Source organism: Eptatretus burgeri, chromosome 6 (assembly GCF_056783735.1).
Source record: "Eptatretus burgeri isolate ZD-2024b chromosome 6, Ebu_testis_v1, whole genome shotgun sequence".
NCBI lineage: Eukaryota > Metazoa > Chordata > Myxini > Myxiniformes > Myxinidae > Eptatretus > Eptatretus burgeri.
In genome coordinates this window covers 75,895,027-75,919,814 of record NC_140966.1, presented here as the reverse complement: position 1 = coordinate 75,919,814, position 24,788 = coordinate 75,895,027, and the positions used below count along the sequence as shown (strand labels likewise).

Here is a 24,788-nt window from a genome sequence, read left to right as displayed (position 1 = left end):
TTTGGGTTGGACCCTCTCTACCAAATATTGTATGTGGGCAGCATCGGCTGTGAAGTACTGATGCTTCTGTTCTTTGTCTAGTCAACAGGGGTAAGGATTTAGCTGGCTGCACGTAAACTACCTTTGCTTGGATTGCAATTCCATTGATTCTGTGGAATGTCCCCTCGCCACTGCTTGTCTCCTCAAGTCAGTCAATGTTGTCCCAGGCTAGTGAAAACGCCATGATGGGTGTTTGCTAGAAAGGGGACAATGTCATCTTTTGACACGAAGAGCTTCTACAGACACAGGGCAGTGTCAATATCTTCCATCTAGGAGTAGGATGGTGGGAAGAGGATACATAGTCACCAAATCGGTTGAGGATCTGCACGAGTTCTACATTCGGAGACTTGAATGCAAATGTCAGTCATGTGAATGTGTAGCTTTGTCTTGCCATGAGTGATAGCATATATCAATTCATGACCAAATGAGCTTACAAGCCATTGAACTCTTTGGGATGCATGGCCGTTTTCCTTGGTACCTGTCAGTAAATATCGCAGAAAGAGGATGACAGACTCTGGGATGATGGGTCCACTTTCCTCTGCTTCCACTACCAGTGGTGGCCAGGCCTGAGGGAAATCTTTCTTTCTGATGTCTGCTCTCACCTGAAGTGCTATAACCTCTTCTGCAGTGAGAGATTTCAGGATCTGCAACTCTGATTTCAGCATCTGGTAGGCCTGGGCAAGTTCCATTATTGACAAGTGTCAGGAAAGAGAAGAAGTTCCCTTTCTCACTGGCAAAGATATCTATGGCTTTATCAAACTCACTTTCTAGGCTTTGGCGGAGGTGCTTCTTAAAGGAGTCCTTCACCTGTTCATGATGAGATTTAATCGATGCAACCAGTCGAAATGTGAGATCAGCCATCGCAATCACCTGGGGGTTGGGGAAAGCTCATTCCTAATAAACAGAAACACCTCATTGTGCGAGTGACTTTGAGCAATCTCATACGAAGCTTCATCATTGTGGTCTTCATCATGTCACCACTGCTGACAGCCTTTTCCTCCCTTATTTGTGTAGGATCTGTAGCACAACCCATGACAGTGCCCTTCTGCTGCTCCAAGGTCTCTGCTGACAATAGTGAGCAATCTCCTATTCATTTTCTTAATTCCTGCCAGGAAGATAGCGTGGGTTTCAAATGCTCTCGCCCCAGGTCTCAAAGTAGCCGTGTGTGTGTGTGTGTGTGTGTGTGTGTGTGTGTGTGTGTGTGTGTGTGTGTGTGTGTGTGTGTGTGTGTGTGTGTGTGTGTGTGTGTGTGTGTGTGTGTGTGTGTGTGTGTGTGTGTGTGTGTGTGTGTGTGTGTGTGTGTGTGTGTGTGTGTGTGTGTGTGTCGTTGATTGATATCTACATGTGTGGGTTTCAGAATGTGGAATGCAGTCCTCCCAGGGTGGATTCAAAGTATTCACCTTCATTTCAGTAAGGTGTCACGATGCACAGACAAAGCTGTGAAGTTTTCCGTTCTCGTAGTTTTGTGCTGAGGTCTCTCTTCAGGATCGTCGCTGAGCCCAGGACAGCCTCCAACTGCAGTTCGTTTGTGGTTATATTCCCAGGGATGGTTTTTATTATTCCTCTGTGATGTTCTTCGTCATCATTCCTGTGAGGATCTTCATCATCACTGGTACAACTTTGACATTCTTCAGCTTCCAGGATCTTTTCACTTCATTCTTGATGTCTTGGAACTTTGTCATTTTCTTGATTTAGACCAAAATGTGCATCTTTTTTTAGTATCCTCATTTTCTGGATTTAATCTCCTCTATCCTCCCTCTGCCCTGTCCTCTCCTCCACTCTCCCCTCCCTCCCTCCATGACAGTGTGAATATTCATTGTTTAGTCCAAAATCACTGGTATCAACACCTCAATCACTAATGCCTTCTCTGATTTGTACCCATGTATGATATCTGGTCGCAATGCTTTGTTTTCGAGGTTCACACTCGATGGGATCGTGAGGTCGTAGGTGAGTGGTACTTTCATGTTTTCAGTGATTACTTTTGGTTCATGTTCTCACGAATTCTCTGGAATTGTTACATCAAAGCTTTTGCAGATGTGCGAGCGAATTACTTCACAAACTCTGTTGTGTCGTTGTGTGTACAGCTGTTCTGACACGAGTTTTATTTTTGGTGTGTTTGGTCATTAAGCATAACATCATTCTCTTTGACAACCCCACCTCTACCCCTCACCTTTCTATCTTTTTTTTCCTCCTTCCCCCTCACTCTCACTCTTTCTGTCTCTCTCGCTGTCTCTGTGCCATCCGCTCCTTCCACCACTCCCTCCTGCAGTGTATCGCAACATTTGGTGAGGCGTCGCTCTCCCCCCACCGCCCTCGCCCTTTTCCCCTTCCAAGCTTCCTCGCCCCTCACTCTGGCCGTCCTCTGCTCTCCCCTCACTCTGGCCGTCCTCTGCTCTCCCCTCACTCTGGCCGTCCTCTGCTCTCCCCTCACTCTGGCCGTCCTCTGCTCTCCCCTCACTCTGGCCGTCCTCTGCTCTCCCCTCACTCTGGCCGTCCTCTGCTCTCCCCTCACTCTGGCCGTCCTCTGCTCTCCCCTCACTCTGGCCGTCCTCTGCTCTCCCCTCACTCTGGCCGTCCTCTGCTCTCCCCTCACTCTGGCCGTCCTCTGCTCTCCCCTCACTCTGGCCGTCCTCTGCTCTCCCCTCACTCTGGCCGTCCTCTGCTCTCCCCTCACTCTGGCCGTCCTCTGCTCTCCCCTCACTCTGGCCGTCCTCTGCTCTCCCCTCACTCTGGCCGTCCTCTGCTCTCCCCTCACTCTGGCCGTCCTCTGCTCTCCCCTCACTCTGGCCGTCCTCTGCTCTCCCCTCACCCTGGCCGTCCTCTGCTCTCCCCTCACCCTGGCCGTCCTCTGCTCTCCCCTCCCTCTGGCCGTCCTCTGCTCTCCCTCCCTCTGGCCGTCCTCTGCTCTCCCCTCCCTCTGGCCGTCCTCTGCTCTCCCTCCCTCTGGCCGTCCTCTGCTCTCCCCTCCCTCTGGCCGTCCTCTGCTCTCCCCTCCCTCTGGCCGTCCTCTGCTCTCCCCTCCCTCTGGCCGTCCTCTGCTCTCCCCTCCCTCTGGCCGTCCTCTGCTCTCCCCTCCCTCTGGCCGTCCTCTGCTCTCCCCTCCCTCTGGCCGTCCTCTGCTCTCCCCTCCCTCTGGCCGTCCTCTGCTCTCCCTCCCTCTGGCCGTCCTCTCCTCTTCCCTCCCTCGGGCCGTCCTCTGCTCTCCCCCCCCTCTGGCCGTCCTCAGCTCACCCCTCCCTCTGGCCGTCCTCTGCTCTCCCCTCCCCCTGGCCGTCCTCTGCTCTCCCCTCCCTCAGGCCGTCCTCTGCTCTCCCCTCCCTCTCGCCGTCCTCTGCTCTCCCCTCCCTCTGGCCGTCCTCTGCTCTCCCTCCCTCTGGCCGTCCTCTGCTCTCCCCTCCCTCTGGCCGTCCTCTGCTCTCCCCTCCCTCTGGCCGTCCTCTGCTCTCCCCTCCCTCTGGCCGTCCTCTGCTCTCCCCTCCCTCTGGCCGTCCTCTGCTCTCCCCTCCCTCTGGCCGTCCTCTGCTCTCCCCTCCCTCTGGCCGTCCTCTGCTCTCCCCTCCCTCTGGCCGTCCTCTGCTCTCCCTCCCTCTGGCCGTCCTCTGCTCTCCCTCCCTCTGGCCGTCCTCTGCTCCCCCCTCCCTCTGGCCGTCCTCTGCTCTCCCCTCCCTCTGGCCGCCCTCTGCTCTCCCCTCCCTCTGGCCGTCCTCTGCTCTCCCCTCCCTCTGGCCGTCCTCTGCTCTCCCTCCCTCTGGCCGTCCTCTGCTCACCCCTCCCTCTCGCCGTCCTCTGCCCTCCCCACCCTCTGGCGTTCCCCCGCCCTCCCCTCCCTCTGGCCGGCCTCTGCTCTCCCCTCCCTCTGGCCGTCCTCTGCTCTCCCCTCCCTCTGTCCGTCCTCTGCTCTCCCCTCCCTCTGTCCGTCCTCTGCTCTCCCCTCCCTCTGTCCGTCCTCTGCTCTCCCCTCCCTCTGTCCGTCCTCTGCTCTCCCCTCCCTCTGTCCGTCCTCTGCTCTCCCCTCCCTCTGTCCGTCCTCTGCTCTCCACTCCCTCTGTCCGTCCTCTGCTCTCCACTCCCTCTGTCCGTCCTCTGCTCTCCACTCCCTCTGTCCGTCCTCTGCTCTCCACTCCCTCTGTCCGTCCTCTGCTCTCCACTCCCTCTGTCCGTCCTCTGCTCTCCACTCCCTCTGTCCGTCCTCTGCTCTCCACTCCCTCTGTCCGTCCTCTGCTCTCCACTCCCTCTGTCCGTCCTCTGCTCTCCACTCCCTCTGTCCGTCCTCTGCTCTCCACTCCCTCTGTCCGTCCTCTGCTCTCCACTCCCTCTGTCCGTCCTCTGCTCTCCACTCCCTCTGTCCGTCCTCTGCTCTCCACTCCCTCTGTCCGTCCTCTGCTCTCCACTCCCTCTGTCCGTCCTCTGCTCTCCACTCCCTCTGTCCGTCCTCTGCTCTCCACTCCCTCTGTCCGTCCTCTGCTCTCCACTCCCTCTGTCCGTCCTCTGCTCTCCACTCCCTCTGTCCGTCCTCTGCTCTCCACTCCCTCTGTCCGTCCTCTGCTCTCCACTCCCTCTGTCCGTCCTCTGCTCTCCACTCCCTCTGTCCGTCCTCTGCTCTCCACTCCCTCTGTCCGTCCTCTGCGCTCCACTCCCTCTGCCCGTCCTCCGCTCTCCCCCCCCTCTGCCCGTCCTCTGCTCTCCACTCCCTCTGTCCGCCCTCTGCTCTCCACTCCCTCTGTCCGTCCTCTGCTCTCCACTCCCTCTGTCCGTCCTCTGCTCTCCACTCCCTCTGTCCGTCCTCTGCTCTCCACTCCCTCTGTCCGTCCTCTGCTCTCCACTCCCTCTGTCCGTCCTCTGCTCTCCACTCCCTCTGTCCGTCCTCTGCTCTCCACTCCCTCTGTCCGTCCTCTGCTCTCCACTCCCTCTGTCCGTCCTCTGCTCTCCACTCCCTCTGTCCGTCCTCTGCTCTCCACTCCCTCTGTCCGTCCTCTGCTCTCCACTCCCTCTGTCCGTCCTCTGCTCTCCACTCCCTCTGTCCGTCCTCTGCTCTCCACTCCCTCTGTCCGTCCTCTGCTCTCCACTCCCTCTGTCCGTCCTCTGCTCTCCACTCCCTCTGTCCGTCCTCTGCTCTCCACTCCCTCTGTCCGTCCTCTGCTCTCCACTCCCTCTGTCCGTCCTCTGCTCTCCACTCCCTCTGTCCGCCCTCTGCTCTCCACTCCCTCTGTCCGTCCTCTGCTCTCCACTCCCTCTGTCCGTCCTCTGCTCTCCACTCCCTCTGTCCGTCCTCTGCTCTCCACTCCCTCTGTCCGTCCTCTGCTCTCCACTCCCTCTGTCCGTCCTCTGCTCTCCACTCCCTCTGTCCGTCCTCTGCTCTCCACTTCCTCTGTCCGTCCTCTGCTCTCCACTCCCTCTGTCCGTCCTCTGCTCTCCACTCCCTCTGTCCGTCCTCTGCTCTCCACTCCCTCTGTCCGTCCTCTGCTCTCCACTCCCTCTGTCCGTCCTCTGCTCTCCACTCCCTCTGTCCGTCCTCTGCTCTCCACTCCCTCTGTCCGTCCTCTGCTCTCCACTCCCTCTGTCCGTCCTCTGCTCTCCACTCCCTCTGTCCGTCCTCTGCTCTCCACTCCCTCTGTCCGTCCTCTGCTCTCCACTCCCTCTGTCCGTCCTCTGCTCTCCACTCCCTCTGTCCGTCCTCTGCTCTCCACTCCCTCTGTCCGTCCTCTGCTCTCCACTCCCTCTGTCCGTCCTCTGCTCTCCACTCCCTCTGTCCGTCCTCTGCTCTCCACTCCCTCTGTCCGTCCTCTGCTCTCCACTCCCTCTGTCCGTCCTCTGCTCTCCACTCCCTCTGTCCGTCCTCTGCTCTCCACTCCCTCTGTCCGTCCTCTGCTCTCCACTCCCTCTGTCCGTCCTCTGCTCTCCACTCCCTCTGTCCGTCCTCTGCTCTCCACTCCCTCTGTCCGTCCTCTGCTCTCCACTCCCTCTGTCCGTCCTCTGCTCTCCACTCCCTCTGTCCGTCCTCTGCTCTCCACTCCCTCTGTCCGTCCTCTGCTCTCCACTCCCTCTGTCCGTCCTCTGCTCTCCACTCCCTCTGTCCGTCCTCTGCTCTCCACTCCCTCTGTCCGTCCTCTGCTCTCCACTCCCTCTGTCCGTCCTCTGCTCTCCACTCCCTCTGTCCGTCCTCTGCTCTCCACTCCCTCTGTCCGTCCTCTGCTCTCCACTCCCTCTGTCCGTCCTCTGCTCTCCACTCCCTCTGTCCGTCCTCTGCTCTCCACTCCCTCTGTCCGTCCTCTGCTCTCCACTCCCTCTGTCCGTCCTCTGCTCTCCACTCCCTCTGTCCGTCCTCTGCTCTCCACTCCCTCTGTCCGTCCTCTGCTCTCCACTCCCTCTGTCCGTCCTCTGCTCTCCACTGCCTCTGTCCGTCCTCTGCTCTCCACTCCCTCTGTCCGTCCTCTGGTCTCCACTCCCTCTGTCCGTCCTCTGCTCTCCACTCCCTCTGTCCGTCCTCTGCTCTCCACTCCCTCTGTCCGTCCTCTGCTCTCCACTCCCTCTGTCCGTCCTCTGCTCTCCACTCCCTCTGTCCGTCCTCTGCTCTCCACTCCCTCTGTCCGTCCTCTGCTCTCCACTCCCTCTGTCCGTCCTCTGCTCTCCACTCCCTCTGTCCGTCCTCTGCTCTCCACTCCCTCTGTCCGTCCTCTGCTCTCCACTCCCTCTGTCCGTCCTCTGCTCTCCACTCCCTCTGTCCGTCCTCTGCTCTCCACTCCCTCTGTCCGTCCTCTGCTCTCCACTCCCTCTGTCCGTCCTCTGCTCTCCACTCCCTCTGTCCGTCCTCTGCTCTCCACTCCCTCTGTCCGTCCTCTGCTCTCCACTCCCTCTGTCCGTCCTCTCCTCTCCACTCCCTCTGTCCGTCCTCTGCTCTCCACTCCCTCTGTCCGTCCTCTGCTCTCCACTCCCTCTGTCCGTCCTCTGCTCTCCACTCCCTCTGTCCGTCCTCTGCTCTCCACTCCCTCTGTCCGTCCTCTGCTCTCCACTCCCTCTGTCCGGCCTCTGCTCTCCACTCCCTCTGTCCGTCCTCTGGTCTCCACTCCCTCTGTCCGTCCTCTGCTCTCCACTCCCTCTGTCCGTCCTCTGCTCTCCACTCCCTCTGTCCGTCCCTCTGCTCTCCACTCCCTCTGTCCGTCCTCTGCTCTCCACTCCCTCTGTCCGTCCTCTCTGCTCTCCACTCCCTCTGTCCGTCCTCTGCTCTCCACTCCCTCTGTCCGTCCTCTGCTCTCCACTCCCTCTGTCCGTCCTCTGCTCTCCACTCCCTCTGTCCGTCCTCTGCTCTCCACTCCCTCTGTCCGTCCTCTGCTCTCCACTCCCTCTGTCCGTCCTCTGCTCTCCACTCCCTCTGTCCGTCCTCTGCTCTCCACTCCCTCTGTCCGTCCTCTGCTCTCCACTCCCTCTGTCCGTCCTCTGCTCTCCACTCCCTCTGTCCGTCCTCTGCTCTCCACTCCCTCTGTCCGTCCTCTGCTCTCCACTCCCTCTGTCCGTCCTCTGCTCTCCACTCCCTCTGTCCGTCCTCTGCTCTCCACTCCCTCTGTCCGTCCTCTGCTCTCCACTCCCTCTGTCCGTCCTCTGCTCTCCACTCCCTCTGTCCGTCCTCTGCTCTCCACTCCCTCTGTCCGTCCTCTGCTCTCCACTCCCTCTGTCCGTCCTCTGCTCTCCACTCCCTCTGTCCGTCCTCTGCTCTCCACTCCCTCTGTCCGTCCTCTCCCTCCACTCCCTCTGTCCGTCCTCTCCTCTCCACTCCCTCTGTCCCTCCTCTCCCTCCCCTCCCTCTGTCCGTCCTCTCCCTCCACTCCCTCTGTCCGTCCTCTCCCTCCACTCCCTCTGTCCGTCCTCTCCCTCCACTCCCTCTGTCCGTCCTCTCCCTCCACTCCCTCTGTCCGTCCTCTCCCTCCACTCCCTCTGTCCGTCCTCTCGCTCCACTCCCTCTGTGCGTCCCCTCCCTCCACTCCCTCTGTCCGTCCTCTCCCTCCACTCCCTCTGTCCGTCCTCTCCCTCCACTCCGTCTGTCCGACCTCTCCCTCCACTCCCTCTGTCCGTCCTCTCCCTCCACTCCCTCTGTCCGTCCTCTCGCTCCACTCCCGGTGTCCGTCCTCTCGCTCCACTCCCTCTGTCTGTCCTCTCCACTCCCTCTGTCCGTCCTCTCCACTCCCTCCACCCTCTCCTCTCCCTCCACCCTCTCCTCTCCCTCCACCCTCTCCTCTCCTCTCCTCTCCCCTCCCTCACCTCTCCCCTCCCTCCATCCTCTCCTCTCCTATCCCCTCCCTCCATCCTCTCCTCTCCCCTCCTCTACTTCACTCTCCCCCGGGTTGTATTTGCAACTTCATCATAAATGTCAGTGTGTCAGTCCATCAATCTGTCAATAAGTCAGTCTCATCCATAATTCCAAAACCATGAAGCCTTGCAGCCCCAAACTTTGCATGCATACTTGGGGAACTCCATGGGTGTGCATGATTTTAAAAAAAACACCCTTTTTGAAGATAATTAATGGCCTCAGCAGTTGTTCTAACTGTAAAAAAAAAGTGTGCATTTATCCAATTTGGACATCGTTTGACATTCCAGGCATCTCCGAGTGTTTGTGGCTTTATTTAGTTTCCACACATGCAATAACCTCAAGAATCTCATTACCTGAGCTGAATTTCAAAACTTAAAAACCTATCCGGATTGTCAAACAATGCCCAAATTGGACAAATTAACACTTTGTTGTTTTTTTAGCCGTCGGAACTGCTGCTATGGTCAATTCTGCATTTTAAAATTTTGAAGTAGGCTCAGGTGAAGAGATTCTCGAATGTATCCCATTTCAGCTGTCATGCTTATAAACGTCCAGAGAGATGTATTCACACATTATTTGATACTCCGGACGGTTGTCATCTCCGGTTGCAGCATTCCTTGGAGCTGGCACCTTGTATGCACAAAACTTTGATGAGACCTCAATACTCAATTTTAGTGAGATCCATAATTGCATGATGGAGCACTAAACAATATCACATGAATGAAACTAATCGCATTAAGCCATATAACATGCATATAGGCACATTTATGAGAAATCACCCGTTATAACGGTGCGAATGAATCCACCATTCCAAGAACATTGTGAACACCTCTTGTACCTGGATTCCGGATGCAAGACGTCGGCTGGCCACAGAATGCATGTATTCTGATGGGTCAACTCCATATAAACGGCCATGAGGTCCAAGTTTTGTGAGGGCGTTTTTCAGGCCAATACCTGGTCCAAAGCCCAGTTCCAGCACCTGATTGTGGATAAGAAAGCATAATGATAACCAGGTTTAATTCATAGGCTATTTACTCATTAAGGGAGTAAAATGGGAGGTGAAGGGTTGGGGTGGTGTAGGCATAGGGAATGATGGTGTGGCTCTGCTGATGTTTGAAGAGACAAAACAGGTCATTTTCCAAAGTAATGAAATATCAAGTATTAGAAATTGTACTTTTTTGAAAGGTTAAACTATCAGATGGAAGAATAAAGCGATTGAACATCGGGTCTGAAATGCAATTAAATAACAGTGAAATTGTAATATCACAATTAAGTGCAATTCAAATTTTTGGTGTTCCCTCAGATGCAATAAAACATGATGTTCTTTAATCATGATGATTTGGGGAAGAAAGCTGCAAACAAATTCGGGCACCACAGAAAATGAACAAATCATTTTTTTCAAAGATGTGGGTGCATTTGCCAAATGTAAATAGTTAAATTAGTAACTAGGAGATGACCTGTGAACCCGTTGGGTTCCAGTTTTGACAGCGGTTGATGAAAAAATAATTTCAAAAAAAAAAAAAATAGCTCCAGCGAACTATACCGCTGAGGTTGTTTGCATTGATCAAATACTCCCAAAGAGTACGTGACTGAATCAGGAATTGATTTTTTAATAATGCTTTTGTTGCCAGATTTGAGCGAAACTTAATACTGCACACTGGAGGAGAATGGTGAGTAAGGTGGCCGTAAATATTTGTGCTATGGTGTTCCATTTTGGCTGTATTTCGGGAACATGCATGCATACATACATACATTTATACAAGATGAGAGTTTTAGTAATATATAGAATTGAAAGATAAAAAAAGAAAGAAAATTGTTTGCAAGATGACCAGAAGTCGATCTCCACAAGGCAATTGGTCAATATGAATTCAACATTACACCTCCATCTATCTAATTTTAATGTATGCGTCAATCATGGAATTGTTGCTCCCCAGTGATGTTGCTGAAGTGAAAGAGAATAGCACTCGAATAGATGTGTCCAGCTGATGGATGCCTTGTGCATAGTTAGCAATATCAAGACACCTGACATGACAAATGCAAGGCATTTTGCTGAGAAGTTTGTTGACACTGTGGCAAGCATGAGGTATGCATACAATAAGTCAGATGACTCTTCGATCAGTATTTGTCAGACTTGCTTGAGGAGGCAACGCGAGAGAAGAGAACAATTAAAACAAATTCGATTCATTGTCATGAAAATGATGACATGTAATTTAAGAGCATCAAAGACTTTCTTGAGCATACATTGTCTTCAGAAACTATTCACACCCCTCAAATTTTTTTTCCACATTTTGTTGTGTTACCGCCTGTATTTAAAATGGATTAAATTTAAGTTGTTTTTTTTGTCACGATCTAAACAAAATACCCCACAATGACAAAGTGAAAAAGTGTTTTTAGAAATCATTACAAATTAATCAAAAATGAAAAGCTGAAATGTCTTGTGTCAATAGGTATTCAACCCCTTTACTGTGATGCACCAAATTGAGTTCAAATGCATCCATTTTCCTTTAATCATCCTTGAGATGTCTAACTTGATTGGAGTCCACCTGTGGCCAATTCAATTGATTTGACATGATTTAAAAAGAAACGCACCTTTCGATACAAGGCCCCATAGTTAACAGTGCATGTCAGAGTAGAAACCCCACCATGAAGTCCAAGGAACTGTCTGTAGAACTCCATGATATAATTATGAGGAGGCATAGATCTGGGGAAGGGTATAAAACAATTTCTAGAGTGTTGAAAGTTCCCAAAAGCAAAATGAGCTCCATCATTAGGAAATGGAAGGAATATGGAAATACGCAGACTCTTTCTAGAGCTGGCCGTCTGACGAAACTGAGCAACGGGGCAAGAAAGACATTGGTTAGGGAGGTAACCCCAAACCCAATGACCATTCTGACAGAACTACAGACTTCCTTGGCTGAGATGGGAGAACCTGCCAGAAGGACAACAGTCTGAAGCATTTCACAATTCTAGGCTTTGTGGGAGAGTAGCAAGATGGAAGCCACTCCTGAGAAAAAGGCACATGACAACACACCTGGAGTTTGCAAAAAGGCACGTGAAATACTCTGAGAGTATGAGGGAAAAGATTCTGTGGTCTGATGAGATAAAATTGAACACTTTGGCCTGAATGCAAAGCGCTGCATCTGGCAGAAACCGAGCAAAGCTCATCACCAATCTTACATCATCCCGACAGTGAAGCATGGTGGTGGCAGCATCATGCTATGGGGATGCTTTTCAGTGGCAGGGACTGAGAGACTTGTAAAGATAGAGGGAACAATGAATGGAACCAAATACCCACGAATTATTGAGGCATGCAAAAGTCATTAGACTGCAGCGAAGGTTAACGTTCCAACAGGACAATGACCCCAAGCATACAGCCAAAGCAACACTGGAATGGCTTCAGAACAAGAATGTGAAAGTCCTTGAGTGGCCCAGCCAAAGCCCAGACTTGAATCCCTTTGAGAATCTGCGGAAAGCCTTGAAGATTCCTGTTCACCGATACTCCCCATCCATCTTGACAAAACTTGAGAAAATTTGCAAGGAAGAATGGGAGAAAATCCCCAAATCGAGATGTGCAAAGGTGATGCAGACATACCCAAGAAGACTCGAAGCTGTCATCCTGCCAAAGGCGCTTCTACAAAATATTGACTCAGGTGGTTGAATACTTATTGACACAAGATATTTCAGCTTTTCATTTTTATTTCATTTGTAAAAATTTCTAAAAACATGTTTTCACTTTGTCATTATGAAGTATTTTGTGTCGATCAGTGACAAGAATTTTTTTTTTTAATCTATTTTAAATTCAGGCTGGAACACAACAAAATGTGAAAAAATTGGAGGGGTGTGAATACTTTCTGAAGGCGCTGTATAAATATGGTTTATCTGAGGATGAAAGAATAAACCATTTCAAAGGAGCAGCTGAGGTTCTCGTGGCGTATCATACTCAGATGGAGACCAACCTTTCTATTTCTAAGATTGTGAGTCTTCCAGAAATGCGAGCAGGTGAGCACTCACTCGAAGAAAGAGATCAGCTGTTGCTATCGCATGTTGTCGACATTATGGATAAAGATCCTACGACCAAGCTTGATGTCTTTTCAGTAGATACTGAGGTGTTTGCTGTTGTTGCATCCAGGGTTTTTTTCACCCCTACCTGGACAGATGGCCAAACATCTCCCTTGGAGACCTGCAGTCGAGACTCGGAGATTAATGCGCGCATGGGGAAACAGTTAAGTGATGTACCAGAATGGCACAAATACATGGACACAAGCAAATTGAATTAAGTAAATAATAATTTAATAACAATAATCAAATGTGTACAATGACAACAATTCAAATTATAATAATGAAAGAAAACGTGAGGTAACCTCAACCTAATTCCAATTGAGGCGCCTCCACACGGACTTAAACACAGACAAGGGAAAAATGAACCAAAGAAAAATCCCTCCTTTGCTTCGGCACTTCGCCTGGTCCCGATGGTCTTTATGGAACGTGGAATCGAGGCGGTTCTGAGACACGCCTAACAAAATGGTGCCAAGCCCTTCATCAGGCAGTGTGGAGATGACACTCGATGTCATGGCTCACGAACGGCGCTGTAGTTTATTCTGCAGAGCGAATATGCCGACGTTCCTCTCCCACACACAGTCTGTTCACAACAATGATCCACACGACGACGCGATCTCTGAGTTGGACAGCCAACGGCCAGTGCCTTGCCCAGCAGGCTGCAAATTCACAGCACGAATACGAGAATTGTGCAGCCTTTGTCATGCCAGGAGCAAAAGCGAGATCCTCTGAGGCCCTCAATTAATCGCCTCCTACGCCCTCTTCCTCTCCATGCGTCTCACGTCACGCCCACCAATCATGCTCGTGAAGCTGTCTTGCAACTTCGAAATTGTAACTATAAGACTTGTCAGAATAATTCCTGTTGTTAGCCAGAAAAGTGGTCTTGTGTGCCCCTATGTTTGTGGTTGCGGAGAATATTGTGCAAAGAAAGAAGAACCCTTGGATCTTGAAGAGGACTTTGATTAAAGATTATGGTGAACCCTTTGCATTGAGCTGTCGCATTCAGTAAGTTAGACTATGACACTTGATTTACGTAAATGTCAGGGGACGAACTAAAGCGGAGGTCCTGTGATTTCCATGCCCTCCTCAATAACTTAGGAAAACAACAATATTATAATCATAATGGAACAAATTTGTTTGACATCAAGATGACCTCACCAAGGCAATGCTCTTTTGGTTGGCACATTTTCAATGTGCATCGAAAAAAAGCAGCTCTTCCCTGGCTCCAAAAGGCATAGCTTCGCAACCGACAAATATCGTATTCTCACTTTTGTCACAAAGATAATTGTAAATTGTCCATTCAATTTCAGGTGAATTTTTTGGTGATGTCATCACTTTACCAAAAAAAGAATTTTTTTTGAGGGGGAACAAGCTCAATCTGTTCAATAACATGTCAACTCTGAAATAAAAGTGAAAAATCACTTTTGGAAAAATTTACAAAGTGGATTGCAGATGCTCTCTGATTACTACGTGTGTTCAGCCTGGGTGTGCTTTGTTTGTTTTTTTAATGTTTGTGATGATGTCTGAGAATGACATAGATGTGTTAAAAGTGATGCATAATATTGTTGTAGGAATGCCTTCTTGGGGTTAACATTGCACAGTATCATGATGGGTATTTCCATGGTACCTGAGTTGGGTGAGTATACTGATTCTGGCTCACTTTCCCCCATGTTAATGAATGGGGGATTCTCAGCGATTCATATTTTTTCCCTCAAAATAAACCCCCTTTTTATCCCAACCTGTTGAATTCTCTGCTGTTGAAATATCTAAAACATGTCAGTGAATGGAGATTTTAATAGCCTCCCCTTTTAGCCGAGGAGCACTTTTTTTCAAACAACCAATACATATTGTTTAGCTCACTCATTGAACCTATAAAGATTTGTTCATTCTTCAAATTGCTTCAATAGTTTAATTTTCTTTGCACAATAATCCCCATCTAAAATATTTAAAAGTAAAACATTTGAATCTTTATATTTTTCAAGATACCCCTTTTGTGTCATTATGAAATGATATACTTCTCTCATTGATCTCGTCTGACTACCTCGTGAGTTGCATATCATTTTGAGATTGTAGTAAATTATTTTTCCATTGTTCAAGTGATAACCATCAAAGTTTTCAGTCCATTCAAGGATATTAATTTTTTTTTCTTTACATCCTCCAACTTACTAGTCATAAAATTTATTCGCTTATTTGTTTTTTTTACCTTTGTTTTAGTTATTTTTTCAATAAGACTTATTTGATATTTTTCACATTCATTATGTTTTCCATTTATATACCAAGACTGAGATTTTCTCCACTCTTTAGTTTGATTAATACTTGGTTCGACCATTTATATATTGTGAAAAAGGTGCCGGTAGCCTTAAAAACCCGAACCCATCTTCCCATCGTTAAAACACAATCTATTCTATACACTCTATCATACAATATCCATATGGAACACAATCTATTCCATTTTCTAAAATAAATCTCTTATCATCAAAGGCTCCTAATGCCTTTTTATTTACTTCTTCACTATACATCTTGTATTTATAATGTCTTATTGTATTCATTTTTCTATATTCTTCTTTCTTATTCATCAAACAATTATAATACTTTCTAAAATTATTGATTTCTTTATTCCCTTTAACCTCTTATCAATCTGATCACCATACTTATAAGCATATGCCTTTGCTCTCAATCCAATAAACTCACTCATTACTTTTTCACCCAACTCGTCCTTAAACTTACCAATAACCTTTTCATTCTTTTCTGAAAAGAACTCGCTCTTCTTACTAAAATTACTTGTATCATATACTCCAATATTTTTCTTCATATCTTTATAAACATCATCAGTTTTTATATCTAGAATAAAACTATCAGTGTCCATGTACAACAGTGAAACATTTTCACCATCCTCTTTCTTTAAGTCATTATACAAATAATCACACATCAATATCTTTGATAAATCAAGAACTGCTGTTTCAATATAAATGGGTTTATCCATTACAATACTTTTCTTTTCCAGATGAATAGCAGAAAAGTTCTCTGAAAAAAACCTCTTCTCTCTCAAAACTTGCTCATTTATCAATCTAGAAGCTTCTTTCCAAGATGTTGCAAATCTAAGGTTTTGCCTGTTTCTATCATTCTCCATTGTCTTTCCAAAGACAGCATTATTCATCAATTTATAGAATTTCCCTTCAAATTTTACTTTTGTATTTGTTCTCATATCTGTATTGAATTTAATATACTTTTTCATCCAAGGACTTTGTTTATATTTTAAAACTCTATGAATTTTAGCTACTCTCAATCCTTCTCTCAAAAACTGTTTTCAGCTTCTCTGATGCAAAACATATCCCTCTTTATCATAGAATGTCGTTCATAACTTTTCTGTTGATTTGCCTTTAATATTAAAACTTTTATGATTATCACTTAACCATTCTTTCTTTGGGGTTTCTTTCTCACATGCAAAAGGAACATCTTTATGCTTATTATGAAGATCACTCGGGTACCTCAAATCAACTTCAAAATAATAACCTTCTTCTTCCTCATTCAATTCCTCTTGAGAAGAAATAACAATATTCATCAAAACCTTTTCATAATCCTTTTCTTCCACCCACTCTAATTTACCATTAGGCAGAGATTGAGGCATTGCCCATCCATACAAATTATTAGCATCAAAATACATCAAATAATTACTATCTTTTTCACTATCATAATTTGGAAGATATTTATTGTTTGCTTTCGCATATCTTTTTGAACATGTGATATTCCACCTCTCTTAGACTTCTCAATCATCAAAAGCATATCTCCATCACTCATTAAATCTATATCTTGTTTTGTCATTTTCAACATTGCACTCCAAGCTAAACCAGGAGCTGTGAAATCGTGGGCAGGATCTAATCCATAACAATATTTATGATGACAGAGTGATCCAACAGCTTCAAATACATCAGCAAACAATAAAACATGTTTTTAGATACAAATCATGATATTCTCCAAGGTTCTTTATCTTAAATCTTTTCCAAATTTCTTGTGCGTGTTTATATTCCTTATCACTTATCTCTTCTTCATAAAGGTTATTATAGAAACTTTCTTTTGAAGGAAGTTGTGTTTCTTTAAATCTCATAAATGAATCCATATAATCCTAAGGATAAATTCCCTTACTTGTAAGAATTTTCTCTTTACTTTGAATTTCATTCCTTGTTTGAATTTCCTCTCGAGTTAGAATTCCCTCTTTAATCAGAATTTCCTCTTTCGTAAGAATTTCATTCATCGTTTGAATTTTCTTTATAGTTTGAATTTCATCTTCAGTTAGAATTTCTTTATTAATTTCCTCAGTAATTAGAATTTCCTCTTTAATCTGAATTTCCTCTTTAGTTAGAATTTCCTCTTTGGAAAGAATGAATTAAGATTTGGAAAAGACGCCGAGGAGCTTAGATTTGATGCGTGTGGTGTTCTCATAAACTTGTAAGAATCTAGAAACCTAATAAGAGTTAAAGGTTTTGTGAATATCATTTTTGTAAATGAAATATACTTTTTACTTGTGTTTGTTATGGCAGAAATATTCCCTGGTGTTTTTGAAAGTTAATTTATAAATAGATGTGTATCATAGTTGGCACTGTTGTGAAGAAAGACTGGAATAAAAGAAGGAAATTTATAATTAAGATTACAACAGGAATGAGCGGGACCTCAATATTTACCAGTAAGATGACAATGATCCCTAACTTTGACCTCTCCCTCAATTTCCTCCTCACAAATATAACAGATATTGTTCTTTCTAAATTCTAATTTTTATTCTTCGGTTAATTTGTTTCTTTCATTAATTTAGTTAGTCGTATATAATCCTTTTCTAATCGTTTTACAAACTCCTGTGAAGCTTTTTTCCCACTATCATGTTCAAGTTTATTTTACTTTTCTCCAACAGATGATTTGATATAATAACAGAAACCACAAGGAATAGGTTTTTGATATTTATTTGTATATGATTATTTTGGATTAGGAGAAGCAGTGTAGTCAAGCCCCGCTTCATCACGGTTCACCTATCGCGCCCCCGGTTCATCGCGGTGATAATATATAAAATATAATTTATTTAAGCAATAAATTATAACACGTTGGTGCTCGACCAGTCACACAACGCACGAGACAAAGTTTCGCTTGTGAACTACGAATATTTTCTACGTTTTTTTCTCCAAGCCCCACGATGCCGCCCAAATGCCCTGCACCTTCTAAGGCTTCTGGCAAGGAACCGAAGCACCAGAGGACGGTCCTGGGATGCTCCAGGAGAAGGTTAAGGTAAAGGTGCTCGATATTTGCTTCGGGAAGGAAAAAGCTTTGCTGCCGTTGGACGAGCACTGCTCATACCCAGCACCTCAAAACCGACCAGACCAGACTCGTCGATATCCGGCACCTCAAACCCAATCACTGCCAAACCGACCAGACCAGAGTAGTCGATCTCAGGCACCTCAAACCCAAACCGACCAGACCAGACGAATCGATTTTTGGGGAGGAACCATTCATCGCGGATTTTCACTTAGCGCGGGAAGGTTTGGAACGTAACCCCCGCGAGAAACGGAGGATTACTGTATTTATCTTTTTAAGGATACATTCAAAATCAGCATATATCACAAATGGGTGCATGATAGATTTATTATAATCTTCAAAAGAAACCTTTTAACCAGGTTTAGGCATTGTAATTACAGCTGATTTATGATTACTACAATATTTTGAATGTTGTTCTAATCGTTCTTTTGTATGAAATGAATTAAGACATCGCTTACAAGGATATATTTTGTTTGCTGTTCTGAATACCTGAGAAGAGATTAATCTTGATAAATTAGTGATGTCTGTATAATGTGAATTCTTTCCAACACTAAACTATAAAAGATCAATGTGTGTTTCTTCATTTTTATAGTTGTTTGAAATCTTTAATACCTGAACTTTATTCTCTCTAGTTAATCCATATACATTAATAGAAAGATTATTCTTTTTCTCAAATTTAGGAATATCTGTTCGTGGAATTGGGAATTTAAAATCTTTAATGTCCAAGGTATTCTCATATTTCATATATTGTTTTACTCTTTCTGAATTACAATTTGGTGGATGGAAGTGAGCAAGAACAAACCAGAGAAAACATTTATTATCATTGTTCTTAATATTAACAACTGCCTTCTTTAGTTTTATTTATTTTGGTAATTCAATTTAAGAGGGTCTGATTTTAGAATGTGTATGTCTAAAAAGATGATTTTTTAAAATATTAAATCCACTTCCTACCACTGTATTATCAACATCCTCCTCTTGTCTTGATAGTTCTTCATAAACCCCACAATTCAGAAAATCTTGAAATGATGTTATAAAATGAAGATCTGTTCTCACATAAGGAGTTTGTTCTTCATCTTGTCTTTTCATATTCATTTTCACTCCCATATAAAACTTTATAGTTTTCATTTCTATTAATGTATTTTTAATAACTTTTTCAACATCAGGTTTCACTATTTCAATTGATTCAGCTATTGATGATGGACCGGGTTCTCCACATTGAAAAATCCTTATTTTTATATGCCCTTCAAATGCCCCATCAGTGTTTTCAATATAATAGTCTCCCTTTACTTTAAACTCATTCTTCTTGTGTTTTTGTGATTGAAGGTGCTTCTTATAACTACTCTTCAAAACATCCTTTGAGCAGAAATCACAATGTTTTGTTTTCAACTCAAGAGGAGATATTTGATAAAATAGATTAAATGTGTTTGTTGGTTTGAAGGTGTTTTTTATAATATTTATATTCGTGATTACAAACATCGCAGTACGTTGTATTCACCATATTTTTAGAATAAAACGAATAAAAAAAAATAACGAGGAATGATGCACCACGTTAATATATATGTATATATAAATAAATAATTGTATGACTTGGATCGCTCCCAATCTACTGCTCTTCCTTCGCTCCAATTGGTTCTTCTGACCACGTCCTTGTTAAAGTGGACATCTCTCTGGCTGTTATCAGAGAACCACCTCACCACCGTCGAGTCTGGCATTTCACTCAAGCCGACTGGCAGGGTCTCCGAGCAGCCATCAAACTTACAGACTGGTCTCCTATCACTACTTTCTCAAACATCAACTCATCCTGGGAATTCTTTCAAAGAAACTTGCTCTCCCTCATGCACAGATTTATCCCCTCTTGTGTTCAGTTGTCCTTCCCTTCCTCCCGCCCTTGGTTTACTGAAGCTTGTGGCGAGGCAGTTGTCCTGAAACAACTTGCCTTTTCCTCATGGAAAGCAAACCCAACTGAGGGCAATCTCAATTCTTTCCACAAAGCTCGGAACAAGTGTGTATCTACCCTCAGGAGAGCCAGAAAACAACATCTTTCTCATCTCAAGTCTGAACTCTCAAACCTCTCTCCCTCCTCAAAATCCTGGTGGCGTTTAATCAAATCTGTTTCTGGTGTATGTTCCCCCTCCATCCCCTCCCTTACCTCAAATGGCCGCACTGCTGATTCCACACGTGATAAAGCTGAATGTCTAAACTCGGTGTTTGCAGCTAAATCTTGTGTCCTAAACCCATCACTATCTCTACCCACTTTACCCAGTCACACCCAACTGTCCCTGGACTCTGTATCTTTTTCTTCTGACAAGGTGGAGAGCTTGCTTTCAAACCTCGAGTCAGATTCTGCAACCGGTCCAGACGGCATCAGTCCACGTGTCCTCAAAGCCTGCTCTTCTGCTCTTGCTCACCCTCTCTCAGTTCTATTCACCCTCTCATTTGCCCAAGGTCATCTGCCATCTGCTTGGAAATCTGCTAACATCACTGCCCTGCATAAAAAGGTGCAAAAACAGAGCCCTGTAACTACAGACCAATCAGCCTTCTACCAATCATCAGCAAGGTTATGGAATCCATCATCGCTTCAGACATGAAATCCTTCCTCTTCTCCAATGGCTTGATTTCCAATCATCAATTTGGTTTCAGACAAGGTCACTCTACCCTGGATATGCTGCTTCTGCTCTCCCATCAATGGATGGAGGTCCTCAATGCCAGACAGGAAATCCGAGCCGTATCCCTGGACATATCACATGCTTTTGACACAGTCTGGCATCCTGCACTACTCACCAAACTCTCTTCCCATGGTATTCAAGGCCATCTCCACTCATGGCTCACAGACTTCCTCTCCTGTCGCAGTCAACGTGTGGCCCTAAATGGAGTTCTTTCATCCCCTCTTCCTGTGCAGGCTGGAGTTCCTCAAGGTAGCTTTCTGGGCCCTGTTCTTTTTCTGGCTTTCATCAATGATCTCTCGGACTCTCTGGAAAATCCTCTAGTTCTCTTTGCCGACGACTCCACCCTCTGCCGTACCATCTGTCATCCCTCAGACCGGCAAGCAGCAGCTTCTTCGCTCACTGCAGATCTGGATAAAATCACAAACTGGTCCAACACGTGGAACATGTCTTTCAATCCAGACAAATCTCACACTCTCACTATGTCTCTTCGAAAGGACCGTTTAGAAAACCCCCCCATCCACTTTCTCAACAATCCTCTGGAAGAAATCTTTTCTTTCAAGCTTCTGGGTCTCACTATCTGCCATGACCTTTCCTGGGAAAGTCACATTTCCAACCTCACCTCAAAAGCCAGTCGCCGACTGGGAATCCTCCATCGTGCAAAGTCCTTCCTCGGCCCTCTTGAGCTCCTGACCAATTACAAAGCTTTTGTCCGTAGCCAGATGGAGTACTGCTCTCCTCTCTGGGCTGGTGCTCCTGCGTCCCACCTTTCTCGGCTTCACGTTGTCGAAACCAGGGCATTTAAGATCATCGGCATCTCCCGCAATGAAGCTGAGTCTTTGGGCCTCTCACTCAATCACCGCAGGTTGGTCGGTGGTCTTTCTGTCTTCTACAGACTCCTCTCCAGCCTTGCCCCCCCTGCTCTCTCTGCGATTTGTCCCCACCACATTTCCACAGGGCGCTCAAGGTCCGCCAACAACCCCCTTCTGGTAAAACTACCAAAATCACGAATCCCTGCTCATCTTCACTCTTTCATTCCTCTTTTTTCCCGCCTTTGGAATAAACTTCCTCACCCTATTCTTTCCCATTCTTCCCTCCAGGCTTTCAAAACAGCTGTTCACCACCACCTCTTATCTTCCCCCATCCAAATCCTCGATCTATTCTACCCCCGATAATCCACCCAAGCCCACTTCCTTCAATTCACCTGCTTTCCTTCCTGAAAGTCCCTGTAATGTCCATCTTCTCTTCGCCATGTTCCCCGTCCCATCCCCATCCCTCTCCCTTCCACAGTTCACCTAATGTGTCTGTTCCCCACTGTTTTGTCCCTTCCACTCCCGCCCCTCGTCTCATGCCTCCTTGCTGTGAGTTGTGTGTTAGCTCTCATACAAGCCTCGACCAAGGTATACAAAAAAATATATATATATCTATTTCCGGCCCATCCACATGGGAGTCCCAACATCTAGTTCCAACATTTAGGATAGTATTTTAAAGTTGTTAATAAACCACAGCGATGAGAAAAGGATAACACAAGTTTTGACAATTAGCTTGATAAACTGTTTAAAGAATTCTAAGTGCTGAATGTGCAGATGCAAATTATACCATCTGATGGTCTGAAGCACACACAGCACACTATGAAGTGTAAAAACTGTATCGTCTGATCAGGAATGCAAAGGAGACCTTTTTACATAGACCAACTGAGAAGTGGGTCATGAACGAAGTCTTACCATCTAAACCCCTAAACCTATCCCGTAATATCCGTGTACGACCGTTGGGGTGTACGAATATATTATTATTTAACGCACCTCTGTGTGAAGATAGCAGTCAACAACAGGAACACACACACACACACACACACACACACACACACACACACACACACACACACACACACACACACACACACACTTCAATTGCCTGCATGAACTCCTATAGATGAACCTATCGAGGTTGATTCGCGAGATCCTGTCTTGATTAAAAAAAAAAGACACGAGATGTGACAACAACACAGGGAAAAACTTGGCCACTCGGTAAAGTGCATACCTCCACCACGTAATGCCTGATCCACGAGAACATATCGGGCCCAATACATTTTTGAAATATCATGCTATTCAGTACTATCTCTCAATGGTGAAGAATCACATTAAAATTTACATAATTCTCCTTTCCAGATCCGGATTCGGATGTTCACCAAAATCGAAACAATTCGTCATGGTCACACACCCAACCTGTCCACTAAGTTTCATCCGAATCCGTCATAATTTTTTGAGATATCGTGCTATATATCGTTTTTGGCCCAATCTCTCAATGGTGAAGAATCACTTTAAAATTCTAGTAGTCGGATCCGGATCAGTTCGACCAAGAATCCTCCAGAGGGCATCCCGATTCACTGAGTCGAACATTTTACAGAGATCAACATAAGCTGCAAGCAGCCCCTGCCGAAACTCTCATCTGCATTCAGTGAGGACCCAAAGAGCAAGGATACAGTCAATCGTTGACCTCTTAGGTGTAAAGCCTGACTGCTCTGGACGCGGGTGCTGAAGCAGATGGTGGCGAACCCTATCAATAATTGTCCGAGCAAAGAGCTTGCCCAGCACTGAGGGCAGCGTCAACCCTCGGTCGATGTTGCAGTCTTGACGATCACCCTTCCCTTTCCAGAGAGGGACAACAAGGCCCCTCTTCCAGTCAGATGGGATGATGCCTGTGTTCCAGGCACAGCACAGAACTGCAGGGCCGGATTTCGGCATGGGCAAGCTGGGCAGTTGCCCAGGGGCCTCCACATATTTAGGCATGGGCAAGCGATACCAACGTAATCCTTGTACCTTGCCAGTTGGGAAATAGAACCCCTGGTTACAGACTGATTGTGTCAGATGCCGAGCGTTTTCTGCCAGTCTGTAACCATTTTGGTTTTATATGCCAATCGAACGGATCGTTCCTCGACGCGACACGAATTAATCCTTGGCGGCAACTTCATACGAATTAAGCAGATTTATTGGGGAACATCGGGGATCACAACACAAGCAACATTCACGACTGTTTTTATTAACAAACCTCAACCCGTTCTTAACTAGGGAACCAAGGTCTACAGGTTTCGAGGGGATCGTTACCGAAATATACCTTCTACAACACGTGCAGACAAAGACAAACAGCCTGCATGCAAGACAAGACAGAGTACTTGGTGAGGTTTCATGGAACAGAAGACAGTGTCATAAAGCACGAATGTCGCTCGTAACTAGCGGATGTCCACAGATTCGAACTCCCAGCTCGAACGCGCCACGCGGCAAGATAGCGGCGCCATACTCTTCCTTCTCAAGTCACCGTGTGCACACGCCTTCCTCAGGGCGTTCCGGCCCCACGCAAGTTCGACGATAGGCAGCTGATCTCTGATCTCAGCTGATCTCTCTCCAGGGTTCCAGCATACAAATCCAGGCCTGGCCCGTTCACCAGACAAGGCCCAAATCGAGGTGCCGAACTCCGCAGGCGGATCGACAAACGTGTCGAGCATGAGTTGAGCAAGTACGGAGGCTCTGCGGCCAGACGCCGGCCGAACCTGTCGATCACCTCCCCGTACGAGTCGATCGTCCACTCCATGTGCAGGCAGCCTCTCAAAGCCGACTGCCATTTTTGTACCGGCAGATTCCACACTGTCCCTCCTTCGTTCGTTTGCTTCCAAAACACGTGCGCGCCTCGAGAGCGACTGTTTCCACACACCGAACCTTTTTACAAAACCTCTCTCGTTTGCTCGCCTCGAGACCCGAGCCTGCCTCTCTCGGCGAAACCGACAAACTCCTCCTCCTTCGCGTCACTTCCTCCCTCTTCACGTCACTTCCTCCCTCGAGCCACACCCTCTCTCCAGGCCACACCCCCTCAGCCGACTGGGAAGGGCCTATCCCAGGATGGGGTAGAATAAGAGGGATCTCTCGTTTCACCACCACTGTAGGAACATAACAGTTTATTACACCTCCCGACATACATATAACGTACACTTTACCAAACCACCGAGCTAAGCAGGCATTTAATGGGGGATATGAGCTAATCCAATATTTAGTAGTTCCATAGGGGCCATTTCCGTAACACTACATAGAAGTCAGTTGACTTCTATGGGAGTATAGGACTTTGCACGTCTCTTTATTATCATTATCCTCAAATTTTTCAGGTTACATTTATGGTCCTTGCATTTTTAAGGTTACTTTAATAGTTAGCTTCTGTTTGGTTAACCCGGCTTTAGCTGTTTGCACTTTGCTCTCCAAAACTGTTGGGGTATATTCAGCTCACATCATGGCGAGAAATAGTGGACACGCATGTGCGTCACGCGTGCTCATTTATATGTTGTGTGAACAGATATCTCATGTGATTCAGATTAAAGAGATTTACATAAGGAACATTCAATTTTGTCTTCGTTTCATCAATTTTGACGTAAACAACTCGTTTCATTA

At 46.6% G+C, this 24,788-nt stretch overlaps 1 protein-coding gene across 1 annotated transcript in view; it reads right to left on the bottom strand.

The window, feature by feature from the left end:
- Window positions 1–24,788, bottom strand: part of LOC147025097 (uncharacterized) — a 50,396-nt gene that overhangs the window by 21,128 nt on the left and 4,480 nt on the right. Inside the window, exon 2 of the mRNA XM_085885716.1 lies at window positions 9,177–9,317. Coding sequence (XP_085741842.1) covers window positions 9,177–9,317 — 141 coding nt within the window. The remainder of the gene's footprint in view (window positions 1–9,176; window positions 9,318–24,788) is intronic.